We start from the raw sequence: 17,072 nt of genomic DNA, 5'->3' as shown, positions 1-17,072 counted from the left end.
TGTGTTCACATTGCAGTGAGAGAGAGAGAGCAGTGTGAATGTGTGGACAACAGAACAATGCACATGCATAATTATCAGTCCATAATCAGTGCTAAGGGGAGACATTGTTCTAAAAGAAATAGATCCATTTATTACAAAGATAATATCTTAATTCCTCCTACCAAAGTGCATGACTTCACACACTCGCACATCGTTCCATTATCCAGGTTTTTGCCCTATCATCCACTACCTATTTTATTTTGCAGAGTAGAATATTCTCATCACAATTTGCCTTTCCACTGATTTTTGTGTCATCAGCAAACTTAGATACCTTACATTCTGCTGTCTCTAATTTGTTAGCAATATAAATAAATGACTGAGGACTAAGAAATAATCCATGTTGCACTCCACTCGATGCATGCTTCCAGCTTGAAATATTCCCATTTGTTAGCGATCTTCAGTTAATGCTAACACACCTCCCTCAGTACTGTGAGAGTGGATTTTACAGAGAAGTTTTTTATCCAATAGGTTCAATAGGTACATTTAATGTCAGAGAAATGTATACAATATACATCCTGAAATTCTTTATCTTCGCAAACATCCATAAAAAACAGAGGAGTGCCCCAAAGAATAATTGACAGTTAAATGTTAGAACAAAGCTTTCCCCCAGCTCCCCCCTCCCATGCACAAGCAGCAGCAAAGCAACAACCCCCCCCCACCAGCAAGAAAGCATCAGCACCCTCCACTGAGCACTCATGCGTGCAGCAAAAGCAACAGACTTGCAGCACCCCAAAGACTACTCATTCACCCAGTAATTCGACATACCACAGGTTCTCTCTCTCCCTAATAAGGGGAAAAGAGGTATCCGGCACCTTTTCAAAGGCTAGGAGAAAAAAAATCTTCCTCACATCCATTCTGTTGACTCCTTTAGGAATTTTGTACATTTTCTATTTTTGACTGAAATAGCTGAAACACTGCATGTGAGAATCATTGGAGAACTACAAATGTACGTTTATCTGATCAATCAAAAATCAGCTCTAACAGTTCTGAATAAAGCAAACAGATTGAATGGCAAAAGCTTTGATTAATTATATTTCTGAAATTCAGTGGCTCTTCACATAGTGAACATAAGGCAATTATTTGATCTGTGAGCCTGTAGGCTTAAGTAGGCTTGACATTTATACTATTTATTGAGGAATAAAATAAATATATTTAGTCACAGTGAAATGTCACTGCCTGTTTCCAAGAGAACCAAACTCATTTGTTGATCTGTAAAAACAGAGAATGGAGGATGTGTGCCAAGTAATGCAAAGAAATTGTTGGTCTCTCATTGCTGAAGTCTCAACGTCAGATGTTATTTTAATTTTTCATCAGGATACAGTATGGAGTAGTGAATGTTTTAAAACTAAATCTAGTTTACAAACTGATAATGTGATCGGGTAAAATTCTGCTTTTGAGGATACACAATAGCATCACTGAGGTAATGCAATAATCTATAAGAACTGAAAATACCTGGGATACAAGGTTCCTGAAAACAGATTAGATTGTGCAATCAGTAGTTTATTTATGCCAATAGACAAATTTTATCATGGTAAGATCCTTCAGATATGCTCTAAATCATTTGTTCATTCTTATGTCCTGTCCTTAACCGGATGAACCCTGGATAACCACGCTGGGATTACAGATTGATGAGAACTCCTCAAACCCCTGTGGATTACAGATCAGTGAGAACTCACGCAGCTAGATAATCTCACAATTTTTCTCCAGTTAGTCTAAACAGGACATTAGAGCAAAGACCACTTCAGAAATAAAAAAAACTGGAGACTATGATGAAGTTCTCCCTGTTTAGTTTTCAAATCTACTCATTATATAAAAGTGAGGGTTTTGTTGAAATTCTAAATTTTCTACTGTGACTTAACTTTATAAAATAGTTAAGTCCAATAATGTGCAGACTTCCAACGTAATGTGCTTGTGAATTAGTCATCACTGGTTAGCAAAATAACTTATAAATTAATGTCAAGAGCCCTTTACAATTTTAAACAAGGATTTGCTGCCTAGTTTACATTATTGAATATCAAGGATGCCTGAAAGAATACGACTTTCTTCATCAGTTCTGAGCAATAGACACATTGGTCTCAAAATTGAACTGCGCAACACATTTGCTGAGCCTTTAGACTCTCTGTTCCTTTTCCCAGGCATACTGCAGAAACATTAAGATCAGAACTGAAGTTTCTCATTTTCCCAAAAGGGCAGGCACTTTGCCCCTTATTTGTCCCTCTCAATCCTGATCTCTACAGTTTCTTGTAAGTTATTATAACACTGATTGCACAATTTAGGATTTAATACCAGCATTACCAAATTAGAAAATAGGCATGTCTATGCCAACAGGAGAATAAGTTGAAAGAGCAGCACACAGTCTTTTCTGTTTGCACCATTTAAAAGAATCCACAAGTATATTCAAAGTTATTAAGAAAAGAATGGGAGATCAAACCATTGTACTCACAGGTCTGAGAAACTACTCTGCAAATTGCCTAATATTTTGGAAAAATGGAAGTTGTTTTAATGGGCATCCAGAATATCAGGGCATAGAAAGAGAAGGCAAAGCTTCCTTCCCAGATGAAGATGAGGAAGATGAAAGGTCAGGGAGCCTTTCCTCCAAGATCTTTCTAGGAGCAAAATGGTGGCTTAATGGTCTCACAGCTCCAATGACCCAAGTTGAATTCTGACCTCAGTGCTGTATGGAGTTTGCCTGTGAATGTGTGTGTTTCTTCGATGTGCTCCCATTTTCTCCCACATGCCCATGATGTGTGGGTGCCATGTTGATTAGCCACTGAAAGTACAATAGGAGAAAAATGCCTCATACAGCTTGCCATGGGTTGGATCCTCAAGGAGATGGGAATTCTCCTCAGGAAAGTGGCAGCTGGCCATCTGGGCTTATGGATATGTGCACACTGGGAGATTGTCGATGACTCAGAGAATGATGAAGCACATTAAATTACATTCACAGCTCTATATGGAAACCCCAGCCTGTTAGAGATCAGAAAGGGTTATCCCATTCTGAGGTCTGGACAACTGCAGTACCAGGTACAGATGAACACACTTGTCTTTATTTGTGACAAAATAGATTTCTTGAAGGCTCCTGCCATGGCCTCCACCCATGCCAGTTGCTGCTTCCTCTCCACTGCTCTACTGACTTCTCTTTGAGTCCAATGGGGCAGCACTATCTTGCTCAAGCCTTCCACTTCTCACGATGGTAATAATGGCCTAAGCCTACCTGCATTATACCCAGCTCAAATACTGCACAAATAAATTGAAATCATTTGTTCCAGGGAGAAGGAAAAGCTGTTTTAAAAAATTATTTACTTCAAATAAATATCATTGTCATATGCACAAGTGCACTGAAAAATTACTTGCAGTAGCATTGGAGACACATAGCAATAGAGGCACAACAAAAAAAATTATATACAACTTATAAAAATACAAGAAAGATAAATTATATAAATAATATAAATTACACATGACTTATTCACATATTGTACAATAAAGGACAATATTAGAACAAAAACAAAGAAAATAAACAAAGTTTATTATAGTACAAGGTGGTTAAAGTGGTCATGTTTAGGATGGTGCAGGTTGGTTGAAGAACCGAATGGTTAAAGCTATTTTTAGTAATGTAATTTTGTTTTTCATGTATAGATACACCTTCTAGGCTTTTAAATGTTAAACAACATTTTTTTCCTCACTATGATTCTGTTTGCTAGCATAAACTGAGTGTTACGTGAACATTTGTGAATCGCAGCAAAATTTACAGCTGCTAGCCCAAATATGGTTGCCGATGCTTCAGCCCGGAGTCCCTGCTCCATATAGCAGTGAGAATGAGAATTTCATGAAGCTTCCTCCTCCAGTTATATTCAGGTTATAATCGATACCTGTACCTGCCTGGAAGCCTGAGAAGAATGTATTCATCGTGTCTGCCAGGAAAGCACTAGATTCTTCTTGCTCCTACTCGTCACTGTGTAATTGTTCACAACCAGCTGTGGCAGAATTGCAGTTTTGCACTTTTCCATTCACTTTGAGTTAATGGAGCTCTGTCTCCTGCAAGGTCTGACACCACAGGAGGAGGGCAATGGTAATAATCAGAAGGATAGTTTCTGACCTGATGAAACTTCATGAGGTGTGAAGTCAATGTTCAGAATTCCCTTGGCTGCGTGTTTTTGCTCACAGACTACTGTAACACCACCTCTGGTGCACAGCCCTATCTGGGTACGTAGCTTGCCTGGAAGTTGCAAGGAATTTGCAGAAAAATCACATCTGCCCGCCCCCAGATTTGAATAAGATTTGGATTTCAAAGCCCCCTTTACAAGGCAGGGCAATCTTACCCCCCAAAAAATGTTAGCACTTTCAGGAAAGGAGGAGAGATTGTATGAACACAATTAAAATTCACCTCCATAAATGAATGTTTTTTTAACTGACATGTTAGTTAAAATAATAACCATTTCAAGTTGTAATTTAATATGAAACATAATTTATTTAAATATTCATAATAAAAGAAAATTCCACACACATCATAAATTAATCAATAATAATAGAATAAATATTCTTTTGACTATGGGTGAACTTTCTGTTTCACTGTTCTGTTGGTTACCAGATATTCACCCCAATACAGCCTGCCAGAGTAACCCAAGTACAGAATACAGCAATACTGAATGTAATGGATATAAAAATAATTAAACTTTCTTGTTATTTTTGGTGTACAATAAATTATTCTCTGATACCATCAAATTGAATAATTGACTTCTATAGACACAGGTATATTCTTCACAGTTGTACAAAACAATTAAGGTTTTCATTTCCATCAGGGATTCTACCTTGTTTAATAGAGCGTGATGCAGAAAGGTCAGGGATTTGACACATGGTACAAATGTATATTGGAAAACAATGAATACTGTCGTCACTTGGTTGCTTTCAAACTAGCACAAGTGTGACTTCTGTACAAGTCACATCATGTCATTTATTCTTTTCAAACTTTGTAGCAGTCAGAAAGTATCAGCCATATGTTGTCAAAATGTAAGGCATGCAATTCATTTATTTTAATATTGAATATATCTTGGAGCCAAAGGCATTTTACAGTACTTCAATCATTCACTTGAAGGTATTCTTGAACTTATTTCATGAAAAACTACAGACCATCTGCTGAGCCCACCCACAAAAATTGACAAGATAGAAAGCTCCATAGATTCCAATCGGCAAATGTGAATGAATACTGATTTGCCTAGTAGGCTTTTCACAGCTCCGGTAATCTGGGGTCCATCTTGAACTCTGGCACTATCTGCACGGAGTTTGCATATTCTCCTTGTGACCAATTGGGTCTCTCTTGGATGCTCTGCTTTCATCTTACAACCAAAAGACGTGCAGATTGGTAGGTTAATTGGTCACTGTAAATTTTGCTGAGAGTTTTGGTGAATAGCTGGACAATCAAGGAGAGAATTGAGGAAGAATAGCTAACAGGGAATGAATGGATGAATGGGACACAGGGATGCTCTGAAATTAGATGAGCTGAATGACCTCAGATGTAATAAGGAAATACAAGATACGAGAAAGACGAGGAATACCAACGTGAATGAGAACAGTCTTTGACTAATTTCAGTCCAAGTAACAATGAAAGGCACAGCACAGCTTTTCAACACAGGTATAATACAACTACATTAGAAAAATGAAATTTTGCTAGAATTGTACAAAAAAAGTTACCTTCATTCTGAGGGGTTAAAGTGCAGCTTTTGATCAAATTTAATTATGATAACTTTCACCAACAACAATAACTTTGTAGGCTTTATATTAAGTTATCTAAGGAATATTTCAACACCATCATCACATAAAGAGCAACTCTGGTATTTCCAGGCACACTAAGCACGTAAGCGCTGGGGGTCGGAGGAGCGGGGGGTTTGTTCTTTGTACTTGGGTTGGTTTCTGGCCTGAGCTTGGCTCAGTAAATCCAAGTAGATCTTTGACTTAAGAAATCTGGGATAAGAGTCTTTCGCCATTAAGGTATAGATCTTGCTTTGCGCTTCATCAAAACAAGAGGATGTTGGCTCCAGAATATTTTTCTTTGTCTTTTCTCTGATCACAGATTCCAAATTCACCTAGGAGTTCAAGGAGAAAGATTTAGTTGATGCAAAAATATGTGCTCTACCATGTTATATGGAGTGAGAAAATATTTTCAGTGGAATATTCTGATATTATAATTCAAAAAAATATTTGAGCATTATAAGAATAATTTCACTGGTGTATTTTTAAAAAGATAGTGAAGAATTAAAAGAACATTATATGTTAAATATAGCTCATTATTCATCTTTAATTATAATTTAATAAGAATGATTTTAATTATAATTGAAGGGTTAACATTCTAGGGAATTAATAGGTGCCTGTGTGATACATGTGGCATTGTACCACCTCCAGCACCTGGATTTAGGATCAAAGACACCTTAATGTCTATATCTATTGTGTTCAACTGTAATCCTGTATGTAATTGATTTGTTTCACTCCAACCCAGTTGCCTCCAAGCATAAAAGTGTGCACCAATTTACACTAAAGTGGCATCTTCCATAAAAAAACACATAAAAATGCTTGGATATTTGAAATGGAACGTGAGAACAATGGAAATGAGAAAACTGAATTGAATCTGAATATTGTCCGGATATTTGAAACAGATTCAAGCTACATGAGATGCATAATTAGAAGAAAGAATATTTCCCATCCACTTGGAATTTACACTGTTAACATTCCTTAACAACAAAGGTAAAGGGAAAAGGAATACATTTTTTCCCCTTGCATTCAAATGTTCACAATTTATAACAGAGCTAGTACACCCAAGCTTCCCTGATAGTGCTAGTGTTAGAATAATGTTTTTTCAATGAAATGTTAAACTGAGGGGAGACCTAATATAAATTACCCTTTAGTGTGGGTAAGTTAAAAAAGAATTTAAGGAAAAAAGGAATTTTGATGAGACTGTGAGGGAGAATATGTTGCGGGAGTATAGCAGATATTAAAGGGGGAAATAGGACCAATGGGATGCCTCCCCTAGAGTCAATATGATTCAAAGGACCAAATGGCCTCTTCTGTGTTGTAACATCCCTTAAGCATAGAAGGATATTCACTCTATCGTTTATGCCAGTCCATTCACCATCTACCCCTGTGTTTCCGTTGATTTAAAAGCCCCTCACCACTGAAATTAAAATTTCTCCACCGCGGAATTACTTTTTGCTTTGTTTGCATACTTACTTCTCTGGGAGCATCAACTGCAATGTATTCATCAAAAATCTCCTTTGCCTTTAAGGCCAGTTTTGTAGCTGACTTGATTCTTCGGTATGCCTCGCACTCCAACCAGAACTTGATATTCTCCTCGCTGAATTCGGATTGCAGAAATTCAGAAAATATGACCAGGCCACCTGTGGGCAAAGAAAATGGCATGACTTATGTTTCAACAGAAACTAACAAGCATCACACCAGCAGCTAACATGCAATTAGAGAACAGAAATTACTAACAAGGATATAATCAGACCAAAGCTTCCTGTTTTGCCTCAAATTCTTACTTCCTTTATTTTCTGTGGAGTCATTTTAGAAGGATTAACTCCTTAGTTTTTTTGTGCACATCAATCACTACCACACATTAGTGATCAAAGGATTCCAGACCAACCACTAAAACCAGTAAGAGTTAAAGAGCCATACGGTCAAAGGTCAGAGAAATAAGTCCTTCGGCTCTTTGAGTCTACGCCAACCTCAAGTCACTTTTTACATCAGTCCATCACTAATCTCGTTTTATTCTCCGTGCACCCAATACATGGATGGAAAGGGTATGGAGCGTTATAGCCTAGGTGAGGGTCGATGGAACTAGCCAGGATAATAGCTCAGCACAGACTAGATGGGTTGAAGGTCCTGTTTCTGTGCTGTAGTACTCTATGATTCTACCTTATTAACTGCCCCCAGATTCCAATAGTTACTTAGGGACAATCTGCAATAGACAAATTCCGATAAGCCAGCTTTGGGATGCGTGAGGAAACTGAAACATCCGTAGGGAAGTTGGAGGGAGAAGGTACAAATGGGGCGGGGACAATACTGAACCGAAATCGCTGGCATTGTGGGGCAGCAGCTGCTTTACCACATTGTCTCTTGCCAATGACAAATTTCACTGTATGCTCCGATGTACATGTGATAAATAATTCCGGAGTCTGTGACCGTAGGAAAAAGGTACGTTTTCGCATCACAAATTATCATGTGCACCCTACTTACTGCCAGGCTCAACAATGTAATCACCTCGAGGTTTGGAAGAGCAGTGGGAACGAAATAAAGCAATGCTGAATGTTGGCCCGGTTCCCTAAAGCGCAAAGCTACTGCAATGTGATCTTTTATTCACATGCTCTTCAAACTCATATGTTTTGAATGAATGAGCACGCTCTTGAGTTGAATGACGGGGAATTAGTGGGAAAGTGCACCAAACTCTGATCCTCATTTCTACTCCAGCAAGCTCCCTGAAAAATCGTCCAAACGTGAGTAAAACATCTGTTGACACAAAATCACTAGTAGGTGTCCCTGGCAATGACCGTACTTCTGGATAAATCATCGGGAATCAAAGCATGCCAACTGTGACTGACAGAGACATCCCAGAAGGTCGTAAATCTGGGTGCAAAGTAACATCCACCATCTGGCCCTAGATGACTGAGACAGCTGACAACACAAATATGCATCCTGCTTCCAGGACGGCTGAGCTGACTGCCTACACGTACTTCCAGCCCGGAGCATGGGAAGGTCTCCCAGTGACACTGGGGCTCCATGGTGACTGAGTTTTGCAGCAAGCCAGATTAAGCACTGTGTCCCATCTCCTGCAATCCCTAAGGGAAGGGAGCCACTGCCATTACCTCACTTGAAACAACAGCTGCAATTTATCATCATTACAGCATGGAACATCAAGGAATTTAAAGGACTTTCATGAGATTTGTTTAACAAATCTTTTTTTTTGATTGGTGAAGAGAAACACAGCACTGTTGATATCATGTGTTTACGGTGGCACAATGTAATTTTCACCCTTTCCTAACAAATTTTTAAAGTTTTAAATGGTTTTTTTTGGAATGTAGTGATCTTTTGAGTTCTGCCAGAGGCTCACAACAAGGACAGTCCAAGATGGCTCAGGGCTGTCATCAAATCTTGGCTCATCAAATGTTATTCACGACCACTCACAAAATAGTTGTGTTTGGAATCACTATCTAGGGATTGATGAGAACCTATAAAATAAACCTGCTTTCAGGCAACAAATGTCACCTGAGAATGTACAGTACGTGTCCTTGGAAACAAATGCCTTTATTTATATTCATTGCCTTCAGTTTATGAAGAACACAGAGAGAATCATTCGTTCTGGAGATTAATTGTTATCATGTAGATAGGGACACTGCCAAATGCAGTAATAATAGAAGTAAACGTATTTGTACAATGATAAATGAACAACAGGGTTCTCCATATTGAGTTTCATTGGCTTGAGGCAGACTTTGTTGCTCATCTTCATGAGCTATAAAAAATGACCTCATTTATCAACTGCCTATTTTGTAAGATTTAAAATGTTTCTCAACGAAACGGCAGTAATCTGATGGAAAATGCAGATGTGTCTCATGGTCTTTGTCATGAACTTCGATGCACATCAGTTTTTTCAAAAAGTCATTTTGATTCATTTTCCATAACTCTTGTAAAATATGTATTCATGTCCCTCACTAACTGGGTCACTAACGAGGCTCGGTCCATTTACCCTGGAGTGAAGTAGGTTAAGAGGGGAAAATGGAAGCATGTAAACAAATAAGAGGAAGGTAGGGAAGACTGCAGAAAGCTATTCCCCATGTCAGATGTACAGAGATAAAACTGGAGGGAAGAGGTTTAATTAAGGGGGAAGATATTTAGGGGATCTGAAGAGGGCCTTTCTCACTCAGAGAGCAGCGACTACGTGGAATACACTGAGTAATGGAATACAATACACAATTCAGAGGTGCAAAGGGACTTGGGAGAACCTAGGGCATAGTTTCCAAATGTCAGCTTGCAAGTTAAGATGGTAGCAAGGAATGCGATGCTGCCACTCATGTCAAGAGGATTAGAATATAAGCACAAGGGTGTAATACTGAAGTTCTGTAAGGTGTTGATATTGAGAACAGTTTGGGACCTATATCTAAGGAAGGATGTTCTGGCATTGGAGAGTGTCCAGAGGAGGTTTACAAGATTGACTCTGAAATGAAAGGGATGATGTATGAGGAACTCTGGCCCTGTACTCACAGTTTAGAAGAACGGTGGGGGGGGGGGGGGGGGGGAGGTGTTGATACAATTGAAACCAACAGAATATTGAAAGGCCTAGGTAGCATGGATATGGACATGGAGAGGATGTATTCTGTAGAGGAAGCATCTAGGACCAAAGGGCACAGCCTCACAATAGAAGGATGTTCCTTTAGAACAGAAATGAGAAGTAATTTCTTTAGCTAGAGGTTGGAGAACCTGTGGATTTCATTGCCACAGACAGCAGCAGAGGCCAGACTCAATGGGCTCAATGGTCTATTTCTGTTCCTATGTCTTATGGCCTACCTGAGAGAGTGGTGGAAGCAAAGTTGCTGGCAGCACTTAAGAAGAGTCTAGAGGAAGATTGAATTGTCAATGCCTTGAAGGCTACAAACCAAGTCTATGAAAATGGTATTAACATGGATGAGCACCCACTATTTGGGCCTGTTCCCATTCTGTATGAACCTATGACTACCTTCATACATATCTCATGAATCCAGTGACTTGCGTCCATAACCCCTGTAATTATCTTGATACTCAAATAATACTCAGCAAGCCTCGGAACATTACTCGATTAAGCCAGTAGGTGCCTCAATGCCTTATTGTTGCCAGATCACAGTGCCCTTCAAATCTGTCCAATAAGGATTTTGTGGCAGGACATAAAAGCATGCAGACATTATCAAGAGGTTCTGTTGTTCAGACCAAACATCAGAATGGGGAACAAATGTGATCTAAGTGAGTTTGACTGTGGAATGATTGTTAGTGCCATACAGGGTGGCTCGACAATCTCAGAAAATGCCAGTCTCCTGGGATTTTCATACTCAACTGTCTCTGGAGTTGACAGAGAAATGGTGTGAAATACAAAAAGAAACATCCAATGACCAGCAGTTCTGTGGGTGAAAATGTCTTGTTAATGAGAGAGGTCAGAGGAGAATGGCCATACTGGTTCAAGCGGACAAGAAGACAACAGTAACTCAAGCAACCACGTGATACAACAGTGGTGTGAAAAAGAGGATCCCTGAACACCCAACACATTGAACCTTGAAGCAGCAGAAGACCGTGAATATACACTCAGTGGCCACTTTATTAGGTACAGGGGTGTTTAATAAAGCGGCTACCCGAATTTATACCCCCATCAGAAAATGGAACCATGAGAACTATGAACTATGTTCAACAAAGAAGATCAAGGAAAACATTCAATCACAAGCTGAAGCATACAAGATGTTAAAGACTAGTGGTAGATCAGAAGGCTAAGAATTTTTCAGGAACCAGCAGCTAATGTATGGGGGAGAAAATGATCGGGGAAGTAAATGTGCAAGTTATATCAAAACATGCAGGTAGATATAAAAAGAAAGGGTGTAACCAAGGTACATGCAGAACCCTTAGCAGCTGAGTGTGGTGAATTTAAAAATGGAAGTAAGGAAATAGCAACCAATATTCCAATACTTTGCATAGATATCCCTCATGAAAGAGAAAGCCACTAACACCTCAGAGATAGCAGTGAAAGTCAAAAATTAAACCAAAGCTGCACTTGATAAATCTCTGAAATAAAAACAGAAATTGATGGAAACATGCAGTGGGTCAGGCAGCATCTATGGAAAGCGAAACAGTATTAACAGTGCAGGCCATTATCAGAGGCTTTTCAGCCACTCTGAAGAAGGAGATTTCCCATCTGAAACTTCAACTCTGTTTCTCTTGCTGCGGATGCTGCCTGAGCTGCAGAAGGTTTTCAGCATTTTCTGGGTAACAGATGGATGAGTTTTTAATATGAGGCAGCACAGGTGTTGGCATAATGCAGTTACAGTGCCAGTGACCCAGGTTCAATGCCACCACACTCTATATGGAATTTGTACATTCTTCCCATGACTGTGTGGATTTCCTCCCACATTCAAAAGATGTACAGCTTAGTAGGTTAATTGGACACCTAAGAGTAATGGGGTGGCATGGGCTTGTAGAGCTGGAAGGCCTGTTACCATGCCATATCTCTAAGAAAGAGGAAGCAATAACTTATAACAATCCCTATCACAAGTGACAAAGTACTGGAAAACTAATGGCACTAAAATTCGACAAGTTGTCAGCACTTTAGGTTCTGCAACCAAGTAGCTGCAGAGGTAGCAAAGTTATTGGTTGAAGATTTTTATAAATCATTGGGTTTCAGAAAGTTGTCTGTAGTTTGGAAAATTATGGAAGTGATCCCTTACTTCAGAAAGGAGTGAGATAAAAAGCAGAAAACTATAGGCCACTTAGCATAACATCTGTTATTGTAAAGATGCTGAAGTCTATATTCAAGGACAAAAGAGCTAATCATTTAAACCAATCAATATAATTTTATGAAAAATATTGGGAAAAAGTGTTATCGTGATTGAGCACTTGCTATCACAGTGAAGCGAATGAGTGGGGATAAGTTGGCCTTTTTCAGACCGGAAGCCATAATTAGTAGGTTCAAAGCTTTGTCCTCAATTATTAACTATCTCTATTAATAACAAAGGAAGGGACAAAGTGTAAACTACCAAGTTTGCTGATGACAGAAAAATAGGTTGGAGAATATATTTGGCTATTGATTGAGTGAGGGGAGCAAAAACTTGCTAAATGGAGTTTAATGCAGGAAAATATAAGGTCTTATCATTGGCAGGAGAAATCGAAAGACACACTATTATCTAAATGGAACAAGATTCCAAAAGTCAGAAGTCCAGAGGGCTTTAGGTACTCTTGTCAACATATCACAGAAGGTTAGCAGGTGGGTGTACCGATTAGTTAGTCAAATAGCATATTAGACTTTATTGGTGGGGATCTGGAGATCAAAGATAGAAAAAAGTATTGTTACAAATGTACAGGGTATTGTTAAGGCTGTCTCTGGAGAATTGTATACAGTTTTAGTTCAATTATTTAAGAAAGAACATACTAGCATTGTGGGGAGTCCAGAAAAGATTCACTGGGCTATTTCCTTGAATGTGAGGGCTGTCCCGTTATGAAAGGGTATAACACCTGGTGCTGTGGAGCTTCGAGAAATGAGAGGTGACCTTATTATAATGTCTTATCCTTTAAGGGTGCCTGGTAGTAGAAATGTCAAGATCTTTCCACATTTCTGAAATTCTCTGCTCTTTAGTCTGTGGAGGCCTGGTTACAGCAGGTATATGAAGAGAAGGTATATAAATTTAGAAAGAATGGGGCATTGCGGGCAATGGGGAACTGACACTAAAGAGGATATAAGATTTGGGGCAGAGAGGCACAATCATGTTGAACAGTTATGCTGGATTGTGGATTCGGGCAGCATCCCCATGTTGTATACATCTTTTTGTGTCCAAGTCATCTTAAAATGTACCAGCTGTCATTCAGAACTATATGAATGTTTTAGATATCTGTACATTCAAGGTCCTTGTTGTAGTAACTCCCATTTGTAACACAATACAGAATGTATCACTAGATTATACACTCAGATAATATAAAGTACATGTTACAGGGTGATATATTTTTAAAGTTACCACTTACATTTGTGAGTTATCAGTCTTTGCAAAGATTCACTCCATTCTTTGACCTCATCCCAACTGAGTCTATGCAAAAACACAGAAATAGACAATTAGAGACAAAATCCTTTCACACCTTGGAAATACACAAAGGATTATGTACAATGAATTATTGCAGGTGATAAGGTACTGTAAACAAAATGTAAATCCTGCATCAATATAACATATTAAAACACTTCATTAACAGGGTTCTGTGCGAATTAACACTTACTTATTGCTCAGACCAGTGTCAGAGTGAATGCCATTTCATATACAGTAGATCCCTATCCCAGTGTTATATTACCAAATAATCAGTGGGATTCAGAAACACAGAACTGGAAATACTTTTGCCATGTAGACATTGGCAATGACATCTAGCTTTCATGTGATATTCTGTCAAGTACCCCAGACATGCAATGCGAGTTAGTGCACAAATCAATGGTCAGGAAAGCTTGTGATTAAATACCAGATAGGTCCATGTTGTTAGAAAGTGACAGGTGCTCAGGCTGAGGCCAGATTTTGCCCCAGTGTTTTATTATTGACCGATTGTGCCTGGATGAGAATTGTGGAGAATAGAGTGACAATAAGAAAGATCAATTTAAAAGTAATGGTGGAAGGCATTCAGGTTTCTGCCCACTGTTTAAATTTCATGCCCTGTCCATCCAAATGCTGTTCTGTTGTCAAAGGAATTGGCAAAGCATTAAGTTGGGAGAAATTCTTGTATTCACAGAAAATACTAGAAGTACTCAGGAAATCAGGCACCATTTGCAGAAAGAAAAACAAGTCTTTGACCCAAACCATAAATTTTGTTTTTTTTCCATAAAAGCTGCTTGATCTGCTGTGTGTATCTGTTGTTGTTTCAATTAGTCATTACTGCTTCAAGATATTTTATGGCTTTGAAATGTGCCATAAAAATGCCAGCCATTCATTCTCCTGAAACCTGCATTTTTTTTGCATTACTTATTTTAACTTAACTATTTAACAGAGATATATATAGTTACCATAATTCAGTTTTCCCTATATTTATTTACCACGTATTTCATTGTACTGCTGTCGTAAAGTTAACAAATTTCACAATATTTGCCAATGATATTAAACCTGATTCTGCTTCTGAATAGAGTTGTCCAAGACAAACTTTTCTTTCATTTGGTTAAAAGAACAGCAAGCAACTTAACTTCAGGCCCAACACAATGATTTTGTGTTCCAGTGAGCTCAGAAACCTCTGGCATCTTCTTAGATGAGAGGAGTGGAACAGAGTTAAAATCTGCACACCCTCCCACAAAATTCACTCTCAGATCACTCATCTTCCTTTTCTTCCCTATTTACTTTTGCTCTACATAAGTAAACTAAATCTGTTCAGTCTTCGAATGTAAACCTTTCCTGCCTGCATTGATTTGTGAATTACAAGGGTTTCTAACTGAGGTGAGATGCAGCTGAACTTGAGAGTTGGTTAAAGGATATCAGAGAATGGCATCAAGATGGAAGCATTAGTGAGTCCAGTTGCTTTGCTTATCTTCACACACCTGAAAACCAATGGGAACTTGCAATGCATACTTAGTAAACTGGAAATGAGACATTAGCAAACGCGTACACATGGGCTAACTTCACTCTCACTACAGCTACAGTATGTACCTCCTGACAAGGAACAATGCAAAGCAGAGCATTGCAGATTGTCCAAAAGAGTTTCAAGGGGGATATTACCTGTGAGCTACACCTGCCTTCTCCTTCTTGATCAGCACTGAGCCATGATCTGTCGATGCATCTGGCTTTGACAACAGGAAGCCAAGGCGATGTTTCATATCCTTTGCACTATGAGGAAACAACATGGATGTTATTAAGGAAAGGAACAAATGCTAGTTTCAAAGCAATAGCTACAGCTCAAAAACCTTACTACAGTGAAATATTACCCAAGGTTGTGACAAAACTGTATCGACTGATTGTTTACGCCTTGCATAGGTGCAAATTCTGACAATAACAAATAGAATAAATACCATTTTATTTAAACAGTAGCTCTTTAGCAAAATGGTCCGCTATGAGATAAATATTGTATATAGTTTGCAGCTTCTCTTTGGACAGTGGCATTCCTGTATCAGGTGGAAATTGCTCCCAGTACTGGACAAAAATAAATGATCAAGGGAGAGACAGATTTGCCACAGCCAGGAGCTGGATTTGCTGCTATTGACAAGTCAGGACTAAGACACGAGAACAGCAAACAATTTGGTGCTAATCATCGCTTTTATATCACTGAATTTATTCAGTTATTTCAATCTTTCTGAAGAGCATTCATTTAAGAAATCAAGCCTGTCACTGTGGGGAAGGATCAATGTGTGTAGATCACTGCTATTTAACATACACTGAAGAAATACAGCAACAGCATATGTCATTATGAAAGGGAGAAAGGCTTTTTCACTTTGAATTCTCTTTCTGAATTCAAATTTTTACAGAGAACTGAAGGAAGCCGAGAACCGACTACATCTCAGTGTTGTTCAAAGCCATTCAGCTTTTGTGTTTGACTCACACAACAAAAAATCAGCACACCATCCAATAATTCACATTTATATACCACAAAGACTTCCATTCCTTTTCATAAAGACCTGATCACCTGATTGTCTACTCTACAAAATACACGAACATTTTATTCCTGCAAACTGCATTGCGTTAAACAAAACGTATAGTGAACATTTCCAGAGATACACACAAAAATAAATTAGAACCCCATATATTTAAAAACCTACCTTTTGAGACAAGTGGCAGGCAGAGCGGCTAGACCTTTACACATGTTGCTAGCAATCAGTCTCTGTTGACTAGAATCAGTTCACTTTGACTTAGTAACACTGAGGTTCTGATCGGCTCTCTGCAGTGACGAGCCTTTTATATGCTGTGTTTGATATACACGGGCCAAGAACTGGCCAATGGCAGTTCCTGCAGTAAACCGGTAGTGATGACGATCAACTGCCAAAATCCACAGTCAGACCCACACAATGTCTCAAGTAGCCATAATTTGTTTTTTCCTTACCAGAAATTATAGACCTACATTGTGAATCAAACCCATGTGTTAATTTCTGGGTATTCCCCTGCATTGATTTGCATATTTCCAGGCTCTGAAGTTCAAACAACATGGAAATAAAAAGTAAATTACTATTGGCAATGTCTTTCCCTTATTTATCACACCAAGTAATTCCTTTCAAGGATCTGATTCTGTAGCTAAAACATTACTTAATGTCATCTCTGTTAACCTATTTTCTATGTATCGAGCTTTCCAATACCACCCAGGAGCAAAGACTTTTG

The 17,072-nt window shown here is 38.7% G+C and overlaps 1 protein-coding gene across 1 annotated transcript; it reads right to left on the bottom strand.

The window, feature by feature from the left end:
* Nucleotides 1-4,481: 4,481 nt before the first annotated feature.
* Nucleotides 4,482-16,633, bottom strand: rgs4 (regulator of G protein signaling 4). Its single transcript, XM_073063537.1, has 5 exons — nucleotides 16,520-16,633; nucleotides 15,486-15,593; nucleotides 13,771-13,832; nucleotides 7,258-7,424; nucleotides 4,482-6,119 (listed from the first exon to the last, which is right to left on the bottom strand). Exons 1-5 carry the CDS (start codon nucleotides 16,561-16,563, stop codon nucleotides 5,883-5,885), a joined length of 618 nt encoding a protein of 205 aa, XP_072919638.1. The 5' UTR covers nucleotides 16,564-16,633; the 3' UTR covers nucleotides 4,482-5,882.
* Between the last annotated feature and the right edge of the window lie 439 nt (nucleotides 16,634-17,072).

Source organism: Hemitrygon akajei, chromosome 12 (genome assembly GCF_048418815.1).
Source record: "Hemitrygon akajei chromosome 12, sHemAka1.3, whole genome shotgun sequence".
Classification (NCBI taxonomy): Eukaryota; Metazoa; Chordata; class Chondrichthyes; order Myliobatiformes; family Dasyatidae; genus Hemitrygon; species Hemitrygon akajei.
The sequence above is the reverse complement of the archived record's forward strand: the minus strand, read 5'-3'. Positions and strand labels throughout refer to the sequence as shown.

What these genes read in the sequence shown, in the direction of transcription:
- rgs4 (XM_073063537.1), bottom strand. Translation starts at nt 16,563, where the DNA reads ATGTGTAAAGGTCTAGCCGCTCTGCCTGCCACTTGTCTCAAAAG. An exon ending in CCTGCCACTTGTCTCAAAAG is followed by an intron (nt 15,594 to 16,519) that starts GTAGGTTTTTAA and finishes GTTTCCTCATAG; the next exon opens with TGCAAAGGATATGAAACATC. An exon ending in CAGTTGATGCTCCCAGAGAA is followed by an intron (nt 6,120 to 7,257) that starts GTAAGTATGCAA and finishes TTGAACTCCTAG; the next exon opens with GTGAATTTGGAATCTGTGAT.